At 36.0% G+C, this 25281-nt stretch overlaps 1 protein-coding gene across 1 annotated transcript in view; it reads right to left on the bottom strand.

The window, feature by feature from the left end:
* Positions 1 to 206: 206 nt before the first annotated feature.
* Positions 207 to 25281, bottom strand: part of OTOGL (otogelin like) — a 149981-nt gene continuing 124906 nt past the window's right edge. The window contains exons 48-58 of the mRNA XM_045588285.1: positions 25083 to 25190; positions 22722 to 22823; positions 22097 to 22201; positions 21972 to 22012; positions 16431 to 16494; positions 14971 to 15149; positions 14441 to 14545; positions 9513 to 9632; positions 8011 to 8056; positions 3232 to 3311; positions 207 to 2605 (exon numbers count right to left, since the gene is read on the bottom strand). Coding sequence (XP_045444241.1) covers positions 2405 to 2605; positions 3232 to 3311; positions 8011 to 8056; positions 9513 to 9632; positions 14441 to 14545; positions 14971 to 15149; positions 16431 to 16494; positions 21972 to 22012; positions 22097 to 22201; positions 22722 to 22823; positions 25083 to 25190 — 1151 coding nt within the window. The 3' untranslated portion in view covers positions 207 to 2404. The remainder of the gene's footprint in view (positions 2606 to 3231; positions 3312 to 8010; positions 8057 to 9512; positions 9633 to 14440; positions 14546 to 14970; positions 15150 to 16430; positions 16495 to 21971; positions 22013 to 22096; positions 22202 to 22721; positions 22824 to 25082; positions 25191 to 25281) is intronic.

Genomic DNA, 25281 nt, shown 5'->3' with positions numbered 1-25281 from the left:
GGTTCCCCATCTAGTAAACAATGAACCTGAGACATGAACTCAGACTCCTGTGCTCTTATACTCCACCCAATACACTTCTCTGGCTTTTCCATATGGGTCTTTGTTGCTCTTATTGTTTCCATTTCCTGGTTTGTCTATACTTAAAATTGGTTTCCATCTTTCATAAAAATCACTATAATACCCATTTTATTTTACTACGAGAGACCTGGGCTTCTGAATATTGAGTCAGAATTAAATGGCTCTCCCCACTCTAAGGTTATAATGAATTACTCCAATTTTTTTTTTAGGACGTCTCTCTTTTTACTCTTTCTTTTTCACATTTAAACCTCTGATGTGTTTAGAATTTAGCCTGATGTCAATGGATGTATGAATCCTAATTTCTCTCTGCCCAAGTTACAATCCAGTTGGTTCAACACCATTTATGGCAAGTTCATTTGTATTCTTCTGCTGATTTGAGGGCCACCTTTATCATATACTACATTCCAAAAAGGTTTGGTCTATCTTTCTGCACATTCTCATAGCTGTTTATCCATCAAATCCTACTTTCTTACTAGACTGTAAGTTGTGTGAGTATGAGAACTGTGTGTTTTTTGTTTTACCTATGTCCTCAGAGCTTAGAATGTGTCTGGCACATACTGGTAGGAGGTGTTCAAATTATTTTTCCTGCATTTGAGAATGTTTATGGAGTTCTAGGAGAATGTTGCTCTTTTTCTCACAAATGAGTTTAAATATGACTTGTTTTTAATTTATAAGTATTTTATAGAGCATGAAAAAAATGTGTGGTAGACAGTATACAGTACTATGTGCTCATTTGAGGTACATAACAGTTTTTCTTAAGCAAAATGTTAATTTATTTTAACCAAAAGCATTTGATTCAGTCTATATATTAATAGGGGTTAAAGAATATTGAATTGTTAACATCTAGATGAAACACTTATATTAAGTACAAATAAGAAAAAAATCAGTTTTTGTATACAGTAGACACTGGGACTTTGTAGATGTTCATTTCATCCTTTCACCTATTTCTAAGTAAACCTGGAGATCCAAAATATCTAATAAGTTGCAATTTGGGGGGAAATCATGGTCTCAAAACCAAAGAAATCACCCAACTCATATCTGAGCCTAGACAATCAGGCCCTTCATCTGCTTTTCAATGCAACGTATTGTTCTCTTGTTGCTGCTTGAATTCATTAAGTCCTCACAATAATTATACCAAGTAGGGCATTCCCTCCTTTTTACATACAAGGAAACTCAGACAGTTATGTACTATAAATGTCAAAGAAGTTTGACATTTGCAAAGATCTCAGGATATATTCCTTGCATATGTCAATAATCTGTATGTAAAAAGTGCAGCATTCTGTTATAGAATTATTGATACATTCAAATAATTTTATCTCATTCTTCATTGGCAAAGCAGCAGCCTGAGAAGCAAAAAGCATGCAATTTCAATAGTATGCAAATACATCTCAAAAATCAGATGTGCATGAGATAGTAAATAGCTAACTAAATGTTAAGTGGTAACAATATATTTAATAATAGTTTTAATGATATAAAAAAATAAAAGCCCAAGATATCCCTCCTCTATTTAGAAACTGATGCTACATTTCCCCATTACTTATTATTGGAATAACTATTAAATGAATGTATATACATATGAATGTGTGGCATTGTGGGTTTTTTTTCTTTTTCTTTCTTTTTTTTTTTTTGTAAAAGTATTGAATTTAAAATTCTTAATTCTATGCAAAGTTAATTCTTTAAGAATAAAAGAGTTTGTGGTAGACACCTTACTGTACCACCCAAAAGAAAAGAACATAGGACTGGAATATTAAAGATCTAGACTTAACCCAACTATTAACATGACTTCAATACATTGTTATACTGAATTAATTTGTACAAGTCACCAGCTTCTCTGGTTATCTGCTAGACCTGCAAAATGAGGGGAATTTGCAATAATACCCCTAACATCTATTCAAGTTTTTAAAAGACTAAAATCCTATAGTTCTATGATCTGTCTCTGGCATACCACCCTTTATGACTATCCAGATACCAATTTTAACTGATTACATTTACCAGCATATCAAAAAATGACTACTGAATGAAATTTCAAGAATTCTGCAAAATAACCTGCTTAATGAGCATATCTCAGGTTTTTGCCATGTTGCAATTATATGTATAGTATTTCAGCTGAACAACTTAAAATAATTTACTTCTCTAAAATAAAGTAAATTAGTACATCTAATTTTCCATGAAAATTGTGTATATTTTTGTTCATTGCTATATCCCAATAGTCCGAAAAGTACATTATCAGTAAACGGTATAAATCTGCCCAGTGCCTAAATAACAGTGCTGAAAGTTAACTCCATTTGATTGGTGATGTTGCATAGAGTTCTTGGAATCCACAAGTCTAATTCCACTGGCACGTGCAGTCTATAGGTTCCTGGAGAGTGTACATGATCTCTGTGCCGTTTCCCGAACAGTACAGGGGCACAGTCAGATTCCGCACTCCATTCTCACGACAACACTTACAGAATCTGAGATGGCTCTCAATGTTGATATTATATATGGTAGCAGATGGGCATTTTCCATCACAAGATGCAACATTTATCTGTAAGGAGAGATGATGAGAAAAAAACTCTTAAAATTTAAAAATCCGGTTACTTGATTTTACTAAGTCAAATGAAAGCAAGACGTTCTTATCACTTTAACTCTCAAACTTCTCTGTGTTAAAACATCGCATAGCATACCAGGTTGAAATTTAGTAACTTAGTTCCATGGTGATGCCTAGGATAGCAATGCTGACAGAAATTTTGAAACTTGCTCACATAACTAGACAGGTGACTGCAATATATTAATCATAATCTAATGAGTCTATTGTAACCCATATTATATCATGGCTCAAGTAGACTGTGGAATTGTATGGGTCATATTAAAAGAACCAGGACTATTTTTGCGGAGTAGAATTGCATAGTTAAGAAAATATGTAGTCAAATATATTTAGATTTAATTTCCTTCTCTCTAGATTGCAGTTACCACTTCCAAACTTTTGACTACTTATGCTAAGAGTAATTCACACTTCTTCACAGAATATTTTAATATTAGAATTTAAGAATAATCTCAAAGCTAAATATTGTGTTAGCATTTTGTTGGCTTACAAACTTATTAGTGCTGCAATAGATATACTTTGGAAAGACACATGCCCTTTATTATAACAAATGATATTTTTCCACTTACAGAGCTTTGACTTATACAGTCCTGTTTCCTTATAACTGATTTAATAGTCACTTTCTGGCATATTCTTTCTTCTCGTTTACCTGATAAAATATAGAACGTATTTATTCATTAAAAGGCTCATGCCAAATTGTTTCTCAATTCAATTAACATATGAGTATAATGAAAATTGATAAGTTTACATAAAATATATTCCTATATTAAGAGATATTTAAGATTTCCCTCATATTTTATGTTCAATGTTTATTTTCACCATCTAAATAGATTATCTCCTATATTTTCTAGCTTCATACTTCTCTTTATCTTATTGTCAGGATAATTACCATAATCATAAATCAGAAATATTCTACACATATAGTAATGCTAACTGTATAGTATGTACCAATCTTTGTGTGGTATATAGACAGATAGATAAAATGTTTATTACGTAGTATATAAAAGTAAATATATACATAAATAATTAAGGCATTTATACATATCCTAGTATACATAAACTCATTTTGAAATTAAAAACTAATAAATTTAAAACCACATTATCCTAATGTATATTAATAGAATATCTAGCATGAATGTAATTTTACTATTTATCAACCATGTTTAAATGTAGTGGGTTAGTGATGCTAATTTGATTTGATGGTTCTGAAATGATCTCTTAGGAGTTCAAATGAAAACACTTTCTATTAATTAATGGCATATTAATGTGCCTCTGTGTGGATGATGGTTTATTACTTGACAATACATCAGGAATATTCATTTCACACTGTATGTAGTAGATATAACTCTGAATCAAGCTGCAAAAATCCAAGGTTTTTTTCCTCTGATACTAACTTGTTTTGTCATTCCACTGATTTACCTTGTTTGCAAAAGGTTGGGTTTAGATCTCTAGTTTTCAAATGATTTTAGTGTTATAGTAATAGTAATAAGGATAAATACAATATTGAATAAGTATTAAAGTGTGGAATTGAAGTGTGATATCTGAAAGTATGGAATGTAATGTAAACAAACTGATAAGCACCCTTGAGTGACCTGTATGTAGGAAATAGATCTGTACCCCATATGTAAGACTGGATAGCAAGGCTCCTGAGTCCCACTGATAAGACACACTGAAGACACATCTGAGCACTGAAGACACATAAAAAGAGCAAGCTCCACAGAAGATCAAATATGTTCCTTCTGCTCCTCCACAGAGGGTCGCTCTCCACTTCCCTGCCTGCACCAGTCACAGCTCTGCCCGAGCCACGAGTCCCGAGCATTGAGCTGCGGACCGTGAGCCTAGTGAAAGGCCTCAACTCAAGCTGAGCTGCAGCTGCAAAGTCCTCTGTGAACCGTGTGTGAGCGCGACGCGCGTGTGTGTGTGTGTGTGTGTGTGTGTGTGTGTGTGTGTGTGTGTGAGAGCAGATCCCCGGATGGCCTGCCGAGGTCTGGAACCCACCAGGACTCTGGTAAATAAACCATGAGTGATTCATGCATTGCATGTCTGTCTCCTGTGTAATTTATGCTTGGTGGATTATTAATTAAGTACCTAGGGTCGTACGTGTCAGATTTCTGGCTGAGGCACCCTAGGCCACCTGTGCATACATCCCTTAAGGAATTATTAGGACATTTAGTCACAACATTATTTTTTAATTAAATAATTTGGTGAAATCTCAACATGTAAAGTATGTCAAAGCTAAGCTCTGCTGGTTCAATTACCTTAAATTAAACTGTCGTCCTCAACAGTTGACCTTTAAATTTCTAAGTTCAAGGTCACATCTCTGTTCTCATTCTATTTGACTTTGCAGTAGTATTTGACCCAGTCCATTACTCTCTTCTTCTTGATATACTCTCTACACTTGGCTTCTAGAACAGCCACTTTGGTTTTCCTCTCATCTCACTGTGGCTCCTCCTCTTTCTCTCATGCTTGTTCTTTCTCCTTTCCCTGATCTCCCACCTATATAGTGTGGCCCAATGCTCAGTGTTGGTGACAGAGGGCAGGCTGTTTGTACCTTATACTGCTTTCACTCAGTCGTTAGTTCATGAAAGTTTAAGAATAATTGTTTAGAAAGAGAACATCTTTAACATCCCTACAAGGTACCTTACCCTCTTCTTTCTGTCACTTTCATCCCTGTGCTACATCCACACCTGCTGTTTCCTTTGCTGTCAACTCTTCATTCGTCTAGCGGACATTCAATCTCCATTCAACTGTCACTTCATTACAGAGGCCTTCTTCAACCATTCACTTAAGTTAGCAACCAGTTCCCTTCACTCTCCATCCCTTTCATTTTGCACTATTTTTCTTTACATCACTCATCACTACCTGACATAATAATATATATTTGTGTGTTCATTGTTTCTTCCACTTCTTGATAATATGCACTATGCATACAGATACTGTTTTATTCACTATTAGAGTCCCAGTGCTACAAGACTGTCTGATGTGTGGCAGGCACTCAATAAAGATTGGTTTGATAAGTCAATTTATTCAATGAATGAAATTGGGACAGCATCAATTTAGTTAGACAGCATCCATTTGTTTGTACCAAGAAGCATTCCTACTCATTCTCAGAGAGTTTATTGTAACACATTTCTTTTAGCACAGCACCTGTGATCCTATCCAATACCCACAGTCTCTCTGGTATAGCCTGGTCACACAAAAGCAAAGACTGCAGACAAGGGTTCTCCGATACCAAAGCTGAAACTTCCTTACAAGTCCTTACTCATCAGATAGGAAAAACTGAGGTGACTTTTTTTTTTTTTACTATTCTGCAGCTTCAAAGAGCTTAGCAGAATTGAAAGGCCCTGGGGCCAGCCCTTCATCTATTACTGATAAGTGTGATCAACTTTTCAGAATCATTATTTTCTTTTATATAGGGTGAACAATCCCTATCTTTCCATCTAGCTCTCAGAATTTATGAAGATTAGTTGTAGTACTGGTCTGCACTGGGCTTAATAGAGTGTCTATGTGTGACAGGCAATAAATAGGACTGAGATGGTCAGTCATGCAGATCTCCTGATGACATAAGTGGCCTCACTTCTCTAATAATTCACATGGAGTTACAGAATCTAAGCTCTTCACGTCTGCTATATGATTTTACTCCTATGTCTCATACCTAAAGAAGAGTCTAGACTGAAGTGAAGAAGCAGAGGAAAAAGAAGTCATAAAAATATAAACTTCCTCAGATTCTGGAGCTTAATTTCATTCCTTTGGTTCCTGATACAATGACTATTGGATATACATTAGTTTACATATAATTCATAAAATACTGAATTAAAAACTACTTTTTGTTCTAACAGAAAAAAAATTAATTAGTGTGTATCTAAGAGCCCCAGGAATTCAAGAAGTATAAGTGGCATTATCCTATTTACAAAAGTCCCAGCAATAAAATCTGTTATGGGTTGAAATATTCCTCTGAACCTCAGAAATCACCTTATTTGGAGATGGAGTCTTTACAGAGATAATAAAGTGAAAATGGGGTCATTAGGGTAGGCCCAAATCCAATCTGACTAATGCTCTTATAAAAGGGGAGATTTGGAGATAGATACACATACAAGAAGAACCCAGCCAAGGAGAGAGGCCTGCAGCAGATCTTTCCCTCAAGTCCTCAGAAGGAACCAATCACATGGACCTTTTTATTTTGGACTCTAACCTCCAGAACTGTGAGATATACATGTCTAAGTCACCCAGCTTGTGGCACTGTTATAACAGCATTAGCAAACAAATACAATGTCACATTAGATGTCAGGCCAGCTTATGTTGAACTCCTTTGTTTGTTGTGGTAAGTTTGTGTGTGTCAGATTTACATACTATGTAAATGAAAACTGCCTAAAACTCCTATTTTTATCTTGAGAAAGTCATAAATACAAAAAAAAAAAAAAAAGATGCCTGTATTAATACCTCTCCATTCTATTTCAGTACTTAAAATCTTTAAAAATTATTATGAGCCCTGGCTGGTGTGGCTCAGTGGTTGAGCGTTGACCTAAGGAGCTGGAGGTTATGATTCACTTCCAGTCAGGGCACATGCCCTGGTTGTGACTTGATCCCCAAGGTAGGGTGTGTATTAGGCAGCTGATCAATGATTCTCTCTTATCATTGATGTTTCTATCTCTATCTCCCTTCCTTTCTGAAATCAATAAAAATATATTTTTAAAAGTTACTATGAAATAAACATTTGAACTAATATAACGTATATCATATATATACACACACACACACATCATATATATATATATATATATATATATATATATGTATATACATATATATATATGATGTGTGTGTGTGTGTGTGTGTGTGTGTGTGTGTACATAACTTTATCAAAATAATTATTGGGAAGTTTTACATATAGGGTATAAATGTACTCATTAAAATTAGCATTTCTCAAATGTATCATAAGAACCATAGACTTGTCCCAATAGGTTTGGAAAATACTGCACTTTGCCTTTATTGGATTCATAATGACCTTCTCATCGTAGCCTACTTACTCCTGCATAGTTCCACATGTTCCCAGTAAATCTGACCACAGAGCACTTTTAAACTTAAACTCATTAGAGTCCCACACTATATCTTTGGGGAAATGCAACAATAAAGAAATTTCTAATGTTTAAATTAAAATTTATCTAAAAAAACATGTTACTCAATGAAGACTAAATTACAAAATAATCATCCATGAAACAAAAACATTTAATATGCATTGTACAATTTGTTTCCCTCCACATGTCATAGGGACTGAAATTTACAAGGAAAATCATAGGACAATTAAAACTAATCTATCAAATTAATCAATGTAATATATCTTCACTTACAGATCTTGCAACAGCCTTCATTATAAAGCTTTACAACTCCTTCATTCTAGGAAAAGAGGAGAAAAGTCAAAACTCACAGGGTTTGTTTATTTCTTCTTGGACTAGAAATAGAAAACTAAATCGATATTTTTATTAAGTATCGCAAAGTACTTTATAGGAAAATGATTGGAATTTAACTACTAATAAGAATTCCTTTTGTAAAAAATTTAGGAGCATATGTTTAAAATGTTATTTCTTTATTTATAATATCAGAATGTAAAAAGATTAACTTCCTTAAAAAACATTACACAACTTTATTTTTTAAGATTATAAATTTATTATTACACCTGCTAACAGAAGGGCTGACACCAACATGGCATCAGCCCAAATTTTTAAATACAACAACAACAAAAAAAAGTCTTACCAGTAGAGGCCATTATATTTTTCAATTCTTCAAAATAATATAAGCTACTCTATAAGAATAGACTGATTTTCTGAATATAATCAGATGTTAAAATGGTGTTTATTTTTCTGTAATATTTTACTATTTTTAAAAAATCTCTACTTCAGAATGGCTTCTGACTAAGGATAAATTAAGAACATTTTATTATCTTTTAGAATTATTATGGAAAGTTTCTTTTAGAATTATTATGGGAAGTTTCTGTTTGCTTTTAGTAACTAAATAATTACAATTCAAATTTTAAAAACTGTTGAATTAAGATGGTGTCTTAAGATTCTTTCCAGACCTGAAATTCTATCACTTTAGTACATATGTTATCTACCTAGCCAGCTAGTGAGTCATCCATCATTACCAAAAGAGGACATTTTGAAAAATATCAATGAGACTGCTATTTATCTTCACTTAGAAAATATTGCCCCACACAACAGAGCAAAGTTTACCTTTCATTAGGGATTATTACCTATTAATTAAAGCTACTGTAATTTTTTTTAATTGTATTACTTTCACATGGAATAGAAAGTTGTCTCAGCAACCTTCAAAGTTAGTAATAAAAGGGTGGGGGGATTGTATCACTTTTAAAAATCTGAGAGAATAAGGAACTGGGAGAACAAAACTGGGGACCAGCTATGACATGTGCTCAGTTCCACAGCTGGCTGTGCTCAGAGGAGCTAAGACAAATTTCACTTAGGCCAGCATGCACTAAAAAGTGAATTACATCGTAAATCTGTCTGTGTGTTTAAGAAAGAAAAAATCATTCAAGCTCATTTATCAACCCATATTGAGAAAGAGGCTAGGTGATCAAATGATTTATCAATAATCCTTTATCTACATATTAAAAACCCAGAATTAGCATAATGTTTATTCAGGGAGAGTGAAAATTACTTGGAATACCATATATAATTCAAAATGGAAAACTGAGGACATATAATAGAGCTTTTATGTACACATGAGAATAAAACATTCACCAAAATAAACAAGCTACAATGTATGTATGACCTTGGAAAACACACTTTTCTAAATTCTAATTAGTACTAAATTTTCTTAAATATAACAAAGTACAAACCATTTTGCATTCAGTCTCATTAAAAGGGGGACAGACCATGCTGTAGTTCAGAATCATTGTTCCTTCATCAGTCTTGACACATTCATATGTGGTACAGTTATAGTGCCACATACTCCCTTCCTAAAAATAAAAGAGAAAGTAACTGTTTTACTATTGAAATCTGCTAAATTTCTGAAGTATTTCCTATACTATTGAATCACAAGGCATGATGCAGAAAGCTTTTGAGTCTTAAACCATCCTTATGGAAAAGTCCACAAATCTAACTTAAGTTGTTAAAATGCACGAATGGTGTGTGTGTGTGTGTGTGTGTGTGTGTGTGTGTGTGTGTGTGTTTGGTTTCATAACTGAGATGTAAATGTGAAGTAAAGCAATAGGGAGTAAAGAAGCAAAAGGTATTTGTTTATACTACAAAATTATCTAATTAGATCAAGGTCAAATGTCTTGCTCTCCTATTTTGCTCACTAATTATAACAAAACAAATCATATTATGTAATACACCTCCTTTCTTGAGATTTGTTTATTCTTCCTTCCACTCTCTTGTCAGCAAAATACTAAAAAAATATTTGAATGATAGTAACTATTGACTTATGGTTCTACTTTTGTATACCTTATGGCTATTTTAAAATCTATTCCTAGTCTTTTAACTTTTAAACATAATAACTTTATTTCATTCCTGATGTCAGAATTCCTATTTAGAATTGCTAGCCTAGCTGATTTTGTTCAGTAGATACAGTGTCAGCCCAGGGACTGAAGGGTCCCAGGTTCAATACTGGATCAGTTGCAGGCTTCCTCTGTGCTCCTGGTCAGGTCTCTCTCTCTCACACATCAATGTTTATCTCTCTCCCTCCCTTCCATTCTCTCTAAAAATCAATGAAAAATTATCTTCAGGTAAGGATTAAAAAAAAAAAAAGAAAAGAAAAAAGAAAATCTGCTAAATATATCCTATATAATAAAGAGATATTATGCAAATTGACCATCACTCCAATACAAGATGGCCATTCTCATGTGGTCAAAGATGGCTGACCCCATGTGGACACAAGATAGCTGCCACAAGATTACCAGCAGGGGAGGGTACTTGTGAGCAATCAGGCCAGCAGGGAGTGAAGTTGGAAGGGGACCAAGCCGGCCAGGGAAGGCAGTTAGGGTTGACCAGGCCAGCAGGGATTGTGTTAGGGGTGTTAGAGTATGGCAGTTAGGGGTAATCATGCCTGCAGAGGAGAGCAGTTAGGGGAAACAAGGCTGTAGGGGAGGGCAGTTGGGAGTGACCAGGCCTTTGGGGAAGGCAGTTAGGGGCAACAAGGCCAGCAAGGGAGGGCAGTTAGGGGCAATCAGGCTGGCAGGGGAGCAGTTAGACCTTGATCAGGCTGGCAGGGGAGTGGTTATAGAATAATGAAGCTGGCAAGCAGAAGTAATTAGGGACAATCAAGCAGGCAGGCAGGTGAACAGTTGGAAGCCAGCAGTCCTGGCATGTGAGAGAGATGTCCTATTACCCCTTTAGGCCCGATCCCACCAGAATTGGGCCTAAATGGGCACTCGGACATCCCTCAAGGGGCCTAGATTGGAGAGGGTGTAGGCTGGGCTGAGGGACATACCCCCCATGCACGAATTTCATGCACTGGGCCTCTAGTTTATTACATAATTATCCTATATAATATAAGCCTAATATGCAAATAAACTGAATGGCTGAACAGCTGACAGAATGACTGGTCACTAAATGTGCACTGAGCAACAGGGGGCAGATGCTCCAACTTGCAGGCCCCAGGCTGGCCAAGGTGGGTGCCAATGGGGGCCCTGATCACCCCACCAGTCTCCAGCAGAGGAAGAAAAACTGTAGCGGGGGGGGGAGGGGGGAGCGTGGTGGCAAGTGGGTGGCTCCAAGCCAGCCAAAGAGGGTTCAATTGTCCCACTGGATGTACTGCAGAGAGAGGTGATTGGCAAAGGTGGGGGGTGGGGCTGGCCAGTAAGTGGGAGGGGCTGGCCTCCCTGATTGCCTTGCTGGTCACCCCACAGATTGGCCCTGATTGCTGGCCAGGCCTGAGGACCCTACCTATGCACAAATTTTGTACATCAGGCCATGAGGATTAACAAAGAACAAGAAAGAAAGTCTTGCCAAAACAGGTTTGTCTCAGTGGAAAGAGCATCGGCCTGTGGACTGAAGGGTCCCAGGTTCGATTCCAGTCAAGGGCATGCACCTTGGTTGCGGGCACATCCCCAGTAGGGGGTGTGCAAGAGGCAGCTGATCAATGATTCTCTCTCATTGATGTTTCTAACTCTCTATCCCTCTCTCTTCCTCTCTGTAAAAAATCAATAAAATATATATTTTTTAAAAAGTCTGCTAACCATATTTATTACATAATTATCTCTATATATTAATATAAAAGCCTAATATGCAAAGCGTCCTCTCAGGAGTTCTACCATTCTGGAGTTCAGTCACTTGCTATGATGTGTGCTGACCACCAGGAAGTGGCGTGGAATGAAATAAGGCCCTGTCCAGGAGCTGGCCGCTAGGGAAAGGAGGCCCCAGCTGGCAGCCAGTGGCCAGGAAAGCGAGGCCCCGACCAGCAACTGCTAGCCGCTGGCTACCCTACATGTGCATGAATTTTGTGCACTGGGCCTCTAGCTGCACTATAACTGTTGATGTATATTTTTATAGTCTGGATTTTTAAAATGTTAGTCAAACTCTGGCTTGAAGTTTTCTTGTGGATCAGTAAAGAATTTTAACTAACTTCCTTTTTCTAAATTTTATTTTAGTTCATGAATGACTTTGGATCTTCTATGAATATTAATTGGAAAATAATCCAGAAGTCTAGGTATAAAAAAAAAATATTAAAATTCAAGAAACACAGTAATATCTTATTTGTCTGAAAAAAATTCATTGTCCCATACAAATTAGATTTCCATAGAATTAAAGCTTACCTTGGAAAAAGCCAAGAATTATGTATATTTACCTATACTGCATTGTTTGTGTTCTCAAAAAAATATTCTGAACATAGTTTAATCTTTTATTTACATTTCAGGGATACCACCATCAATATTAATTACATACACCAATGCTTCCTAGATTACCAATATCTATTGAGTTTACTAAAATCCCTTTTACTAAAATCCCCCAATTACTGTATTTTTTCCAGTATTCTCTGATTCCTTTTCTCTCACTGTCATCTATGTTTCCTACTCATTTTGTAAGTTCCCTTTTTTAAGATTCCCTCTTTTAAAAATATATATTAGAAAGAAATAATACTGCTAAGATAAACAGGTAAACAATAACAATAAGATAACAAATCAGTAATACTCTTTTGCATATAATTGTAAAATAATAGGCTAAGGTATAAAAACATAGTTGTCCATTTTTCTTATTTAATAAAATGTACAGGATAGAAACAGTCTTTTTATTTTGGGGTATTTGAGTAATCCCATGTAATTAAGAACACCAGAAATAATACCTAGAAATAATTAAACTATTAATGGAAGAAGTGTAATGATAGCAATAATAAATTGGAATTACCTTCAGATAAATTATAAACACAATGTGTGACTTTCCTAAATCGGACCATACTACTAATAAAATTACAAAGTTTCATTTAAAAAATTCTAGGGAAGTAGTAGGTCAGTCTGCAAACCTATATAGAATTATGAGATAAAGGGGAATTCTGAATAATTATTATTTTTTGTATAAAGATGTAATATAGCATATTTTTTGCCCTGGTCTGGTGTCTGGTGGCTCCATTGGTTGGAGCATCAAACCATGTACCAAAAAGGTTGCCGGTTAGTTTCCAGGTCAGGGCATATACCTAAATTGCAGGTTCAATCTTCTGGAGGCAACTGATGGATGGATATTTCTCCTCACATTGATATTTTTCTCTCTCTCTCTCTCTCTCTCTCTCTCTCTCTCTCTCTCTCTCTTCTCTTCCTCCCTCCCTTCCTTCCTCCCTTCCTCTCTCTAAAAATCAATAAAAACTATTCCCCAGTGAGGATTAAAAGTGTTTTAAAAACAAAATTTTTTTAAAAAAATGAAATTTGTCAAAAGACCTAAATCTTTTTTCTTATATATCGACAGGAACCATCAAAAGCTGAAATAAAGTGCTAGCATCTTGAATTTCAGATTTCTATTAAAGTATTTCATTCAAATGAGTAAATAAAATATCATTGTTCTTTTTCTTTGTAATGATTAGAAATCAGCATTTCTCTAAGCTCATTCCTCATATGTAAAACAAATAAAAATAAAATGCCAGGCTGGTTCAGTGGTTGAGCATCGACTTTTGAATCAGGAGGTCACGGTTCAATGCCTGGTCAGGGCATATGCCCAGGTTGTAGGCTCAATCTCCAGTGTGGGACATGCAGGGGGCAGCCGATAGATAATTCTCTCTCATCATTGATGTTTATATCTCTTAATTCCTCTTCCTTCCTCTTTGAAATCAATAAAAAAATATATTTTAAAAATAAAAATGAAGCCCAGCCGGTATGACTCATTGGTTGAGCATCAACCCATGAACCAAGAGGTCATGGTGGGTTCAATTCCGAGTCAGGGCACATGCCCAAGTTATGGGCCTCATCCCTGGTGCAGGAGGCAGCAGAATTGATGCCTCTCTTTCATTGATATTTCTATGTCTCTATCCCTCTCCCTTCTTGTCTCTAAAGTCAATAAAGACATATTTTTAAAAATGAAGATTATAAAATAAGCTTGAGAAATGAGTTAAATATGGTTCTTTACAACAGAAAGTATCAGATAGTTCACAGTGTAACTGTATCTTGTCCACTAAACACATGCTGAATATGAGTATGTTTATTGTATGTAGAACTCACTGTGTGTATTTCTGTGTTTGTGGCATTTTGAAAACTTATTTGATTTAAGAATGTCTTCATCAGAAAGTAGTAGCATAAAGATTATCTTCCAATGAACATATTTTTAGAAAACAAGGAATTCATACCTCATATATAATTGATGTTCCATTTTCCATTTGAAATTTGCAGGATACATTTTTGCAGGTGCCACAGCAATCATAATCACTTGGAGATGGAGTATATGCCTGGTGCTGTGTATGATAATAATACATTAAATAAGCCCCACAACAATACAAATATATAATTAATTAGTTCTGAAAGTGCTTCCCAACATAAATATATGCTCTCTCTGAACATCTATAAACATTTCTAATGTTGAATTTAAAGTACTTCATAGAAGAATTGATTTTATATCACTATAATCTTCACATCTACCAGCCAAGATTCATCAAGCAGTTATAACAACTTCAGGTTAAGTAAGCTGTAGATAATAAGACTTCTGAAGCTCAAGAAAAAAAAAGTCTGTAATAGGTAGATATGTTACAAACTAATAGGTTATTGAAGAACTATTCAAGTATACATTTTTAACTTATGCAGTATTCCCTATCTCAAATTCTATAGCTGCCATTTTAAGATTGAATAATTCTCACCAGAATAACTTATAAAGAATACTTACAATGTCACATTCTTTTGAACAATTCACCATTGTAAAATTCAGAGTGTGAAAGCCTGTAATGTTATCTTTTTCTTCCAGACACTCTATTGTATGACAAAAGTCCCCTTCCAAATATTTTATCATAGATTGGCCAGGATTCAATACTGATACATCTTGAAATACACACACATCATCTTTTTCTAGGAAAAGAAAAACAGTCATCAAAAAGAACAATATTTTAATTAACCATTTAATGGAATTGATCTGTTTTAATTATGATGTGCAATTTTTCCAAAACCAAAATAGACCTTCACCTTTACATGTTGTTAATAACTTAAGAGTTTACTTAATAACGAAGCACATTTATTCCTTAACATACAACAAGAAATTGATCTATAAATTCAACTGTTATTCACTGACTGAACTTCCTCCAAAACTATATTTTGTAGTAGATTGCAGAATTTTAGACCTAAGAGATTGTCAAACTATTTATTTTTCCCTCTTCCGGAAATATAACATGACAATTTTTGGGAGTGGATATAGATGGAGGCAAAATATAAATTAATAATAGTAGATCTCTTCCTGGTGGGGTTCAGCAACATTTAATGTTTTTTAATTGTTATTTTGAGAATAAATTTTTAATTTTATTGTGCTGCAAAATAAATAGTCATTTATAATCATACTTCATGATGAAGGCAACTGATACAATGTAGTATCATATCATTAAGAGTGACATGTTAGGGTGATGAAGTAATCAGTTCAGAAAATCTTTGTGTTTCAACAACACAGAAATTAAGCCTTCTCTCATATAAAAATACAAGTTTCAAGCTCTTGGAAAAAAATTTTTATTTTCCATTAACATATTAATACATTATATGAAGTTTTGTTATTTCATAGAAAAAACAACTCTCGGCTTTGCAGTGTTAACATCCTTTATAATAAAAGTGCAGTGACTGCATGGCAGAATAACCAGACAACAGGTTGACCACCAGGCAGATGCTCAACGCTGGAGCTGCCTCCTGGTGGTCAGTGTACTCCCACAGAGGGAGCAGCTGCTCAGAGGGCTGATCCCTGAAAAATATTCCCCCCACCAGTGCATTAATCCATGTACCAGGCATCTAGTCAATAATAATAAAACAGTGAAGGAAAAAAAAAAAAACACCTGTCACTAATATATGTCTATTTTTTTAAAAAATTAAGTATATAGGTATGAACCCTAGCATCAACTTTACATATTGTGATGTTTCTGAAAAGTACTATTCACTTTTCTGTTCAATTATCAAACTTCTCAGAACATTTTGAAATATTACAAAAGATGAAACAAATATAATAGTATTTATAATATTTTTATACTCAAAACTTGGCAAATGGCTTAAAATGTGTAATTCATTTCAAATTAAATTATTTTTAATTTATGAATAGTAAACAACATACACCAATAATATTCACTGGCATTTAAAAGTTATAAAAAACATAGTTACCACAGAGATACTTCACACATCCACAGTCACTCTGAAAGTTATGATCTATTGTAGTAAATTCTCCCTATTAGAAAGATATTTGTATTATTATATAACATTATATGGCTTTTTATATGACAACTGTAAAAAAACAGACAATATAATATTTAACAAGTTGTCTACCATACAGTCAGACACATAGCAGGTGTGTAATAAATATTTGATGGTGAACAGTCTTGGATTAACCTGGTGGTCCTTTAATTAATAGCTCAGGGGGGAAATCACAATGAACAATGTGAGCATGGATCACTTAATCTTCATAAACTTTAATTTGCTTATCTAGTAAGTGAGTGAAGGCAGATGAGATGATCTTTATGATCTGTCCTAGCGGTAAAATATTGTTTGATTCTAAGCTTCTAGTGAGTAATCAGAGATAAGAAAATGTTTGTTGCCCTAGCCAGTTTGGCTCAGTGGATAGGGCGTTGGCCTGCGATTGAAGGGTCCCAGGTTTGATTTCTGTCAAGGCCACATGCCCGGGGTTGTGGGGTCACCCCCCAGTAGAGAGCATGCAAGAGGCAACCCATCAATGATTCTTGCTCATCACTGAGGTTTCTATTTCTCTCTCCATATCCCTTCTCCTCTGAAATCAATAAAAATACATTTTTAAATGAAAAAAAGAAAGTGTTTGCTAATCCTGGAAACTTTGCTTGAAGGAAATTATCTTGACCTGTTCTGTAGGAGTTGTCCAGGTTCTGATGTCTGCATCTGAGCAAGGCTGATATTATGTGAAGCAGATGCAGAAGAGTATGATATAGTGCTTAATGACACAGACTCAAGAACAAGACTGCCTGTGTGCTGATCTTGCTCTACTACTTACTAGATGTGTGATATATGGAGGGCAGGTTACTTAGCCAGTCTGCTCCTCACTCCATTTGTAAAGTGGGGATAATAATACTGCCTGACCTTTAGGATTGTTGAGAGAAATAAATGGGTCAGTATATGTACAGAGCTTACAATAGGGAAGACACACAGAAGGTGGTGTGTAACCTTTCACTGTAGTAAGTTGTTGTCATGCCCGGTACTCAAATGTTTCTTTATTAGGAAGGGTCTAGATTCCTCTCAAGTGTAGGACCAGGCTTAAAGTTTTAAGAATTACATTTTAAGCATCAACTTTTCCTGGATACATTTAATTTTCATAAGATCGGTAATAAAATGAATTGATTCTTGACATAAGAAATGATTAAAATAAAGTCATATATAAAAGTAACTTTTCCCCATAAGCTAATAATATTCTACTTTTCATAGTTTTTTTTACAAGTTGTAAAGTAGTTACATAAATGTTAACTCAAATGAGATTTTATGACTTTTAGTCATTACATAATTCCGATGAGATTGAAAATAAAATGTTAGAAATATGCGGTTAAAAATAATAAATTATCTCACTGTATCAGCTACTCCAGAAGATTAGATAAGGAGGTTTTTGGTACATACTGCCTTGTTTAAGTCACTTAATCACTTTTTTTAATAATTAAATCCACAATGTCCAATGTGTCCTTGCAAGTTTAGACTTAAATCTTCTGTTCTTTCCTTCTACTTACATTTCCTTTGGATCTTATCCACATATTTGGTTGCACTTTTATTTTCTAAGTACCTAATTTCACCAAAAGGAAATATCTCCTTAATTGTTCGACCAGTACGAACATATTAGATTTTTGTTTACTCCTTTAAAGTCTGTAGCAAAATCACCATAATCTGTTTTTACTTTTTGGCTTTATGAATAGTACTGCTATGAACATTCATATGAGCTTTTGTTTCACAATTCTATGAATACACTAAACAGCATTGAATTGTACATTTATAACTGAATTGTATGATAATTATATATAATAAAGAGCTAATATGCTAATTAGACCGAACAGGGGGAAACTGTCCAGACGACCTTCCTGATGACAGTCCAGATGACCTTCTGAACAGAGCCAGGGCTGCCAGAGCTGGCTGAGGCAGCCAGAGCTGTGAGGGCCTGTCGAGGCTGCAAGGGGCTGTGAGGGGCTGTGAATTTTGTGCATCAGGCCTCTAGTGTGAATTATCCCATATAATAGAAAAGCTAATATGCAAATTGACCAAATGGCAAAATGACTGGTCGCTTTGACATGCACTGACCACCAGGAGGCAGACACTCAATGCAGGAGCTATCTCCTGGTGGTCATTGCACTCCCACAGGGGGAGCACCACTCAGCTAGAAGCTGGGCTCACAACTGGCAAGTGCAGTGGCAGTGGTGGGAGCCTCTCCCATCTCCGCTACAGCACTAAGGATGTCCAACTGCAAGAGGGCCTAGGCCAGGCTGAAGGACACCTCCCCTGCCCCCTGAGTCCACTAATTTTATGCACCAGGCCTCTAGTATTTCAATAAAGCTGTCACTGAAAAAATTAAAAAGAAATACTGCAAGAGTCTCATATAGTCTTTAGCTTGAAATGAATCTGTTGTCTATGTGAAAAACTAATGTGATGTTAAATATATACAGATAATATCATATGCACTGAAACAAGCAGCCATCATTCAGGATGAGAACTCAGGAACAATGGATCAGGTCAATGCTTATGTAGAATAATGAATGTTAAAATGGTTGTGATATATTTGGGTAAGGTTATTGAAACTATTGTTTATGTTGTATGTGCCCAGAATGATGCTAATATACAATCACCATTCAATAAATATTTGGGAAATTGAGTAATGTCAAAGTTTGATTCATATATAATCTTCAGACATTGAGTTTGAGCTGGTAATAAACTAAATGGATCAGTTTTTACCACAAACGTTGGGAAGGGAGAAGAACACAGAGAAAGGATAAGTGGAGAATGGTAGAAACTCATTAAAGGGGAGGGGGCAGGTAAAGGGAGGGACACACAGAAATGTGTTTGGTTGGTGGGTGGTTAGGCCAAAATAGGCAGTAAAGGCACACAAAAAAGAGAAAAAAGAAAAGAAAGGAAGCATAGTTAACGTAACAACCACACAAAGGTTAAAGAATGAACATGAGGGTTCTACCCAAAGAAGCTTCAAGGAACCCAGAACAGAGGAGGCACAAAATCCCATGGGGGAAAAGGAATCAATAATAATAAAAGCATAATATGCTATTAAACCAGACAGCTGAATGACCTGATCACCCCTAACTGCCTCTGCCTGCCTGCCTGATTGCCCCTAACCACTTTGCCTGCCTGCCCAATCACCCCTAACCTCTCTGCCTGCCTGCCTGATTGCCCCTAACTGCCTCTGCCTGCCTGCCAGATTGCCACTAACTGCTCTCCCCTGCCAGCCTGATCACCCCTAACTGCCTCTGCCTCAGTCCCCACCACAATGGCTTTGTCCTGAAGGAAGTCGGATGTCTGAAAGATGGCCAGTCGACCCGGTCTAATTAGCATATTACCCTTTTATTAGTATATGTAGATTATACAGGATAGGATTGTTTAATTGTGGGGAGAGTCTTTTTTAGCAGGAGAAAATGCTCTTGGCAGACAAAAATATATAATCTCTATATCTGGACTGATAGCCAGCCATATACACTATACTGCCAAACTGGTCATTAAAAAATTGAACCACTTTCTTACACCTTACACTAAACAGCTGTTGCCCTTAAAATCCCTCTTCAGCCACCATCTTAGGTTCTGCTCTTGCAATTCACCCAGATTAGGTTCTGATTGGTTGGTTTTTATGCCAGTCAGCATCAAAAGCTCTGCCTCCTAGGCAGCCATTGGCTTCTTGGAGCTTACCTAGATTTGGCTCTGATTGGTCAGTTTCTATGCAGTCAGCATCTCTGGGCCTATCTTAGGGCCTGATCAGAGAGGTGGGGCTGATTGGCAGCCACCCTAAGCTGCTGGTGAGCAGGCTGAACTGCTGACTTCTCAGAGAAAGAGAGAAAGAGAGGCGTGGCTGCAGGCAAGGCCTGGAAAGAGAGAGAGACAAGGGCTGATCAGCAGCTGCCACGGAGGCTGCAGATCAGACCCTGCTTCTCCCTCTGGGCCTTGCCAACAGCTGTGGCAGCTGTTGATCAGCCCTGCCTCTCTTTCTCTCTGAGAGGTCAGCAGTTCACCACCCACCTGAGCCTGCTGCACATGCAGCCTGGCATTTGGTCATCCCTTTAGTCATTTTAGATATTACTGACCCTGGCTCGAGATATATATATATATATATATATATATATATATATATATATATATATATATTATATTCCTCACATGATTATAACTTTCTTCCAAATTTTTCTTGATGCTCACCTTCCATTTCCATGATGATCTACACCTTGTGATAAAATTCTCAGTATTAGTATTATCACTAATACTTACTGAACTCTTGTTTATATGTTAAGTATTATCTAATTTATATTCATTTACTTCATTTGCATAACAGGTATTGTTATTATTTTCATATTACAGTTAGGAAAGTGAGTCACAGTTAAAGAAAGGCAAGGTCACTAATAGAAACAAGACAGTTTGTTCTTGCCTTTGTTCTGTGTCAACTTATGTCTTGGGTACACTTTGTAAAGGAAATGAAAGAATAAAGACAGAGTGGAAAAAATAAAGGAATATAGCCCTAGCCGGTTTGGCTTAGTGGATAGAGTATCAGCCTGTGGACTGAAGGGTCCCAGGTTCTATTATGGTCAAGGGCATGTACCTCTTTGTGGGAACATCTCCAGTGGGAGGTGTGCAGGAGGCAGATGACCAATGTTTCTCTCTCATCGATGTTTCTAACTCTCTCTCCCTCTCCCTTCCTTTCTGTTAAAAAAAATCAATTAAAATATATTTTTTTAAAAAGAAGAAAGGAATACATATTAACAAACATATACACAAAACAATGCCTGTCTTGAGTCCTGAAGATTTCAGTCAATAATTTATTCTCTCAGACCTCAATTTCCTTACTTATAAAATGAGCTAAAAAATACCTACATTGGGAAGATTCATTGATATAATATGCTAAACATATTATGTAAACTATTAAGAACCTGTGAAAATACAACTCAATAATTATATTTTATTCTATAGATGTGTATATAGTGCACATAAAATATCAAATGAGATAATTTTTATGAAAGTTATTTATAAAAAATTATTTATATAAGATTCACACACTATGCAAAAAATAGATAACACATAATTACAGTAAATGTTGAATTAATATTTTTGTAAAATATAATTACTTTATTTATTTGACATGCAACTTGATGAATTTGAAAATAAATATATATCCATGAAACCATCACCACTATCTATACCAATATTGAGATAGTATTATTTAGTGGTTTGCTTGCTTTTAAGACTAGTGAACTTAATTAGATATGAGATTAGTAGATTTAGTTACCAGTGGAAAAAATAAGGTATTGTAAGTTCCTATCTGAAATAGAACATAAAACATTGACAGCTCTCTAATATCAGAGCACATTGTTTTCATCTACTACAGTCAAATTAAGGAGGGTAATTCCATTAATTTTAAGAATTCAGAAATAAAAGAGGTAAAGAAAGAAAAAAATGATTTAAATTAGATGATAAGTTAATTAAAATATGTGTTCTTACCACTTCACAAGTTGGTATAACAAGGTTCTCACAGCGACATTCTAAAAGGCAAAAAATCAACATTTATAATGATCAGAATACATTAGTGTATTGTAATAAAACTTTAAAATATGAAAATGAATTACCGCAGTGCCATATTGGACAACATTGACCAGAAACATTCTCTTTCACAAGTTTCATGTCTTCTGCACAGTTAAGTAGTGGCACAGGACAAAGATTTGGCTCACAAACTGGATGGAAAAATTACATGAGTAAAGATTAACTTCATGGAACCAGGAGTCTCACTCCCTGCCATTTAATTCACTGCCACTGCTGTAGTGCCTGAACTCATTTCTCCCAGGTGCCTCCCCGCCACCATCCAATTGCCCTGTGCTGGTGAGGACAAACAAATGATTCATAACACATACAACAACAGTAGGACATCGCACCAAAGTAAAGAGCCTGAGAAATGGCAGGAGTACAAGAAGAGAAAGGAAATGAAAAGGATATGGAATCAACTAGATGAGGAGTAATTCTAGGATCGTGAGACAAGTCATAGCTGAGCTTTTGTCATAGCTGATCTATTTTTGGTAGGTAATGGTATTATCCAAGAAGAGCTCTTAGAGACATGAAAACATTATTTATGATTAATATGCATTTTGTATGCTAGAATTCAACTATGGTCTGACATGACAGTAGCACTAAGATGCACTGAGCTTCTTAAAACTTTGGACACTTGTAAATATTTCAAATTAGTTAAGGTATACTTACCACAGTAATACTGAGGACAACAGAACTCTGTGGTATTAAGGTCCACAGTGAGAAATTCCCCATCAGTACATAGTGGAATAGGTTCAGTGCAAGATTCACACACTAAAGGAAAAACAAAAAGCCAGAAGTTACAGCTGAGCTAACATTATATATATATATATATATGTGTGTGTGTGTGTGTGTGTGTGTGTGTGTGTGTGTGTCTAATACATTAGTTCAGATTAATGTATGTATAGAAAAATCAACATAAACAAAATTAAAGCTTCAACAGATTGTATTTTGTCATAAAAACAATTTTACTGCCTGATTATATTGCTTTATGCTTTCCAAGCAGAGTGACACAGAATACCATTTTACCAAAAACATAGGGCATTAAGATTTCTGGAATAATTTGTTCTTGTTAGGATTGAAATACTATTGATTGGTTTATTTAAGTTTTCTTAATTCACTGTTCCTGATTACTCTAATTTATGAGTAAACAATATAATAGGCACCTGTCCTTTTTAATAAAAATACTAGAGGCTTCATGAATAAAATTTGTGCAAGGGGCTCAGCCCTTGCAGCCACCATGGCTGCCTTGGCCCTCACATCCCAGCTTCGTCCAGAAAGTCATCTGGAAGGATGATCAGAAGGTTGTTCAGCCGTCTGGTCTAATTACCATATTACGCTTTTATTATTGTAGATATTTTTATTTATTTCAGAGACGAAGGGAAAGGGAGAGACAGAGAAAAACATCAGTGATGAGAGAGAATCATTGATTGGCTGCCTCCTGCACTCCTGCACTCCCACACCAGGGATCGAGCCTGCAACCCAGGCATGTGCCCTGACCGGGAATCAAACTGTCACCTCCTAGCTCATAGGTTGGCATTCAACCACTCAGTCATGCTGTTCAGGCAGAACTTGTCCTTTTGAGCTGTTCAGAATCCCTCTCCAAATGTTGATAAAAGCTCTATAAAGACCTGGAGGGAATGCTCCAGACTTGGTATGACTGTTATAAAGGCACCTCATTCTCAGCAGGCTTCTGAGGGAACAATTCACATTGGTTGAACCAGAATCTCTTTCTACTGCATTTGAATCATACATGGAAGCACACCAGGACAGGAAACAGATGTTGCTGACTCAATACTTAATAATTGAGAGAACAGCTAGCTGGTTTCTCTCTTTCCCAGAGCCGAATCTGTTTCATCTTAATCCTTCAAAATATTGATCCCCAAATCCTTCCAGTAATTGGTTGTGCTTCAGCTAGATCAACCGATTTTGACTGCTTCCACTTATAGTGGTCAAAGAGTCTTAACTGGTACAAATAATGTGTTTTGATTTAAGTATATCTAAAACCTATATTAGTCAGCAATCTTTTATATGATAACTAGAGGCCCAGTGCATGAAAATTCATGCATTAGGAGAGACGTCAGCCCAGCCTGGCGTCTCTCATAGTCCAGGACCCCTCGGGGGATGTCCACCTGTGGGCTTAGGCCTGCTCCTGGGGGATCGGGCCTACACTGGCAGGCCTCAGATATCACTCTGGCAGCCTGGGAAACCTTGGGGGATGTCCAACTGACAGCTTAGGCCTGATCTCCACAAGGAGTGGGCTTAAGCCACAGTCAGACATCCTTAGCACTGCTGAGGAGGCAGGAGAGGCTCCCGCCACCCACAGCGCTGCGCTCTCAGCCATCAGCTCGGCTTGGGGCTGAGAGGAGCTTCCCCTGTGGGAGCGCACTGACCACCAGGGGGCAGTTCCTGCATTAAGCATCTGCCCCCTGGTGGTCAGTGCACATCATAGCAACTGGTCATTTCGGGTCATTCTGCCTTTAGGGTCAATTTGCATATTACTCTTTTATTATATAGGATTCGCTTATAATGGAAAATAGATAATTCTTTATTTTTCAATGTTCAGTTTATCATATAAACATATAGCTCCATATACAGCATTTCCCAAACAACCTTCATTTCTACCATTCTCTTTTAAGATCATATAGGAAATAAAGTTTTCAAGAGGTCATGTAATGTCTTAACAGAATCCATTATTCTATTTGGTTCTTCAAGGAAACCCAAGGCTTATTTTCTTCTCCAAAAACAACTGGATGTTGGCCTTACTAAAGAAAAAAACACTTTGATTATATTATCTTGATCATGTTTTGACTGATATATGTGTTATTTATGGAAGGGGAAAAGTAGTACTAACTAATAATTATAAGTCATTTATAATGCTGGACTTTCTTATTTATTGTTCTCATTCAGTTGAATTTCTATAAAAGCAGAATTCTGGTTTCCATCAGTCCCATGAAATTCACATCAAATAAGAGATTTTCCCTGTATCCTCCTTCTTCCAAGAAATTATCTCATATAATATTCAATACTCACCACAGATAGGAGCAAAACAGCAAGGCTCATCGTGTTGAACTTGAATCATAAATTGGTCTTCTCTGCATTCCGGTATTGAAAAACTGGGACATTTCAATGGGTCACATTCTGCAGAAACACAGTTATTTTAAATACTGCATAGTATTAAAAAACAAAACAAACAAACAAACAAACAAAACACAAAAAAACAGAACACCAA

The sequence above is a fragment of the Pipistrellus kuhlii genome, unplaced genomic scaffold, assembly GCF_014108245.1.
Source record: "Pipistrellus kuhlii isolate mPipKuh1 unplaced genomic scaffold, mPipKuh1.p scaffold_m20_p_3, whole genome shotgun sequence".
Lineage (NCBI taxonomy): Eukaryota > Metazoa > Chordata > Mammalia > Chiroptera > Vespertilionidae > Pipistrellus > Pipistrellus kuhlii.
Note: the sequence above shows the minus strand (reverse complement) of the source record. Positions and strands in the feature narration are given on the sequence as shown.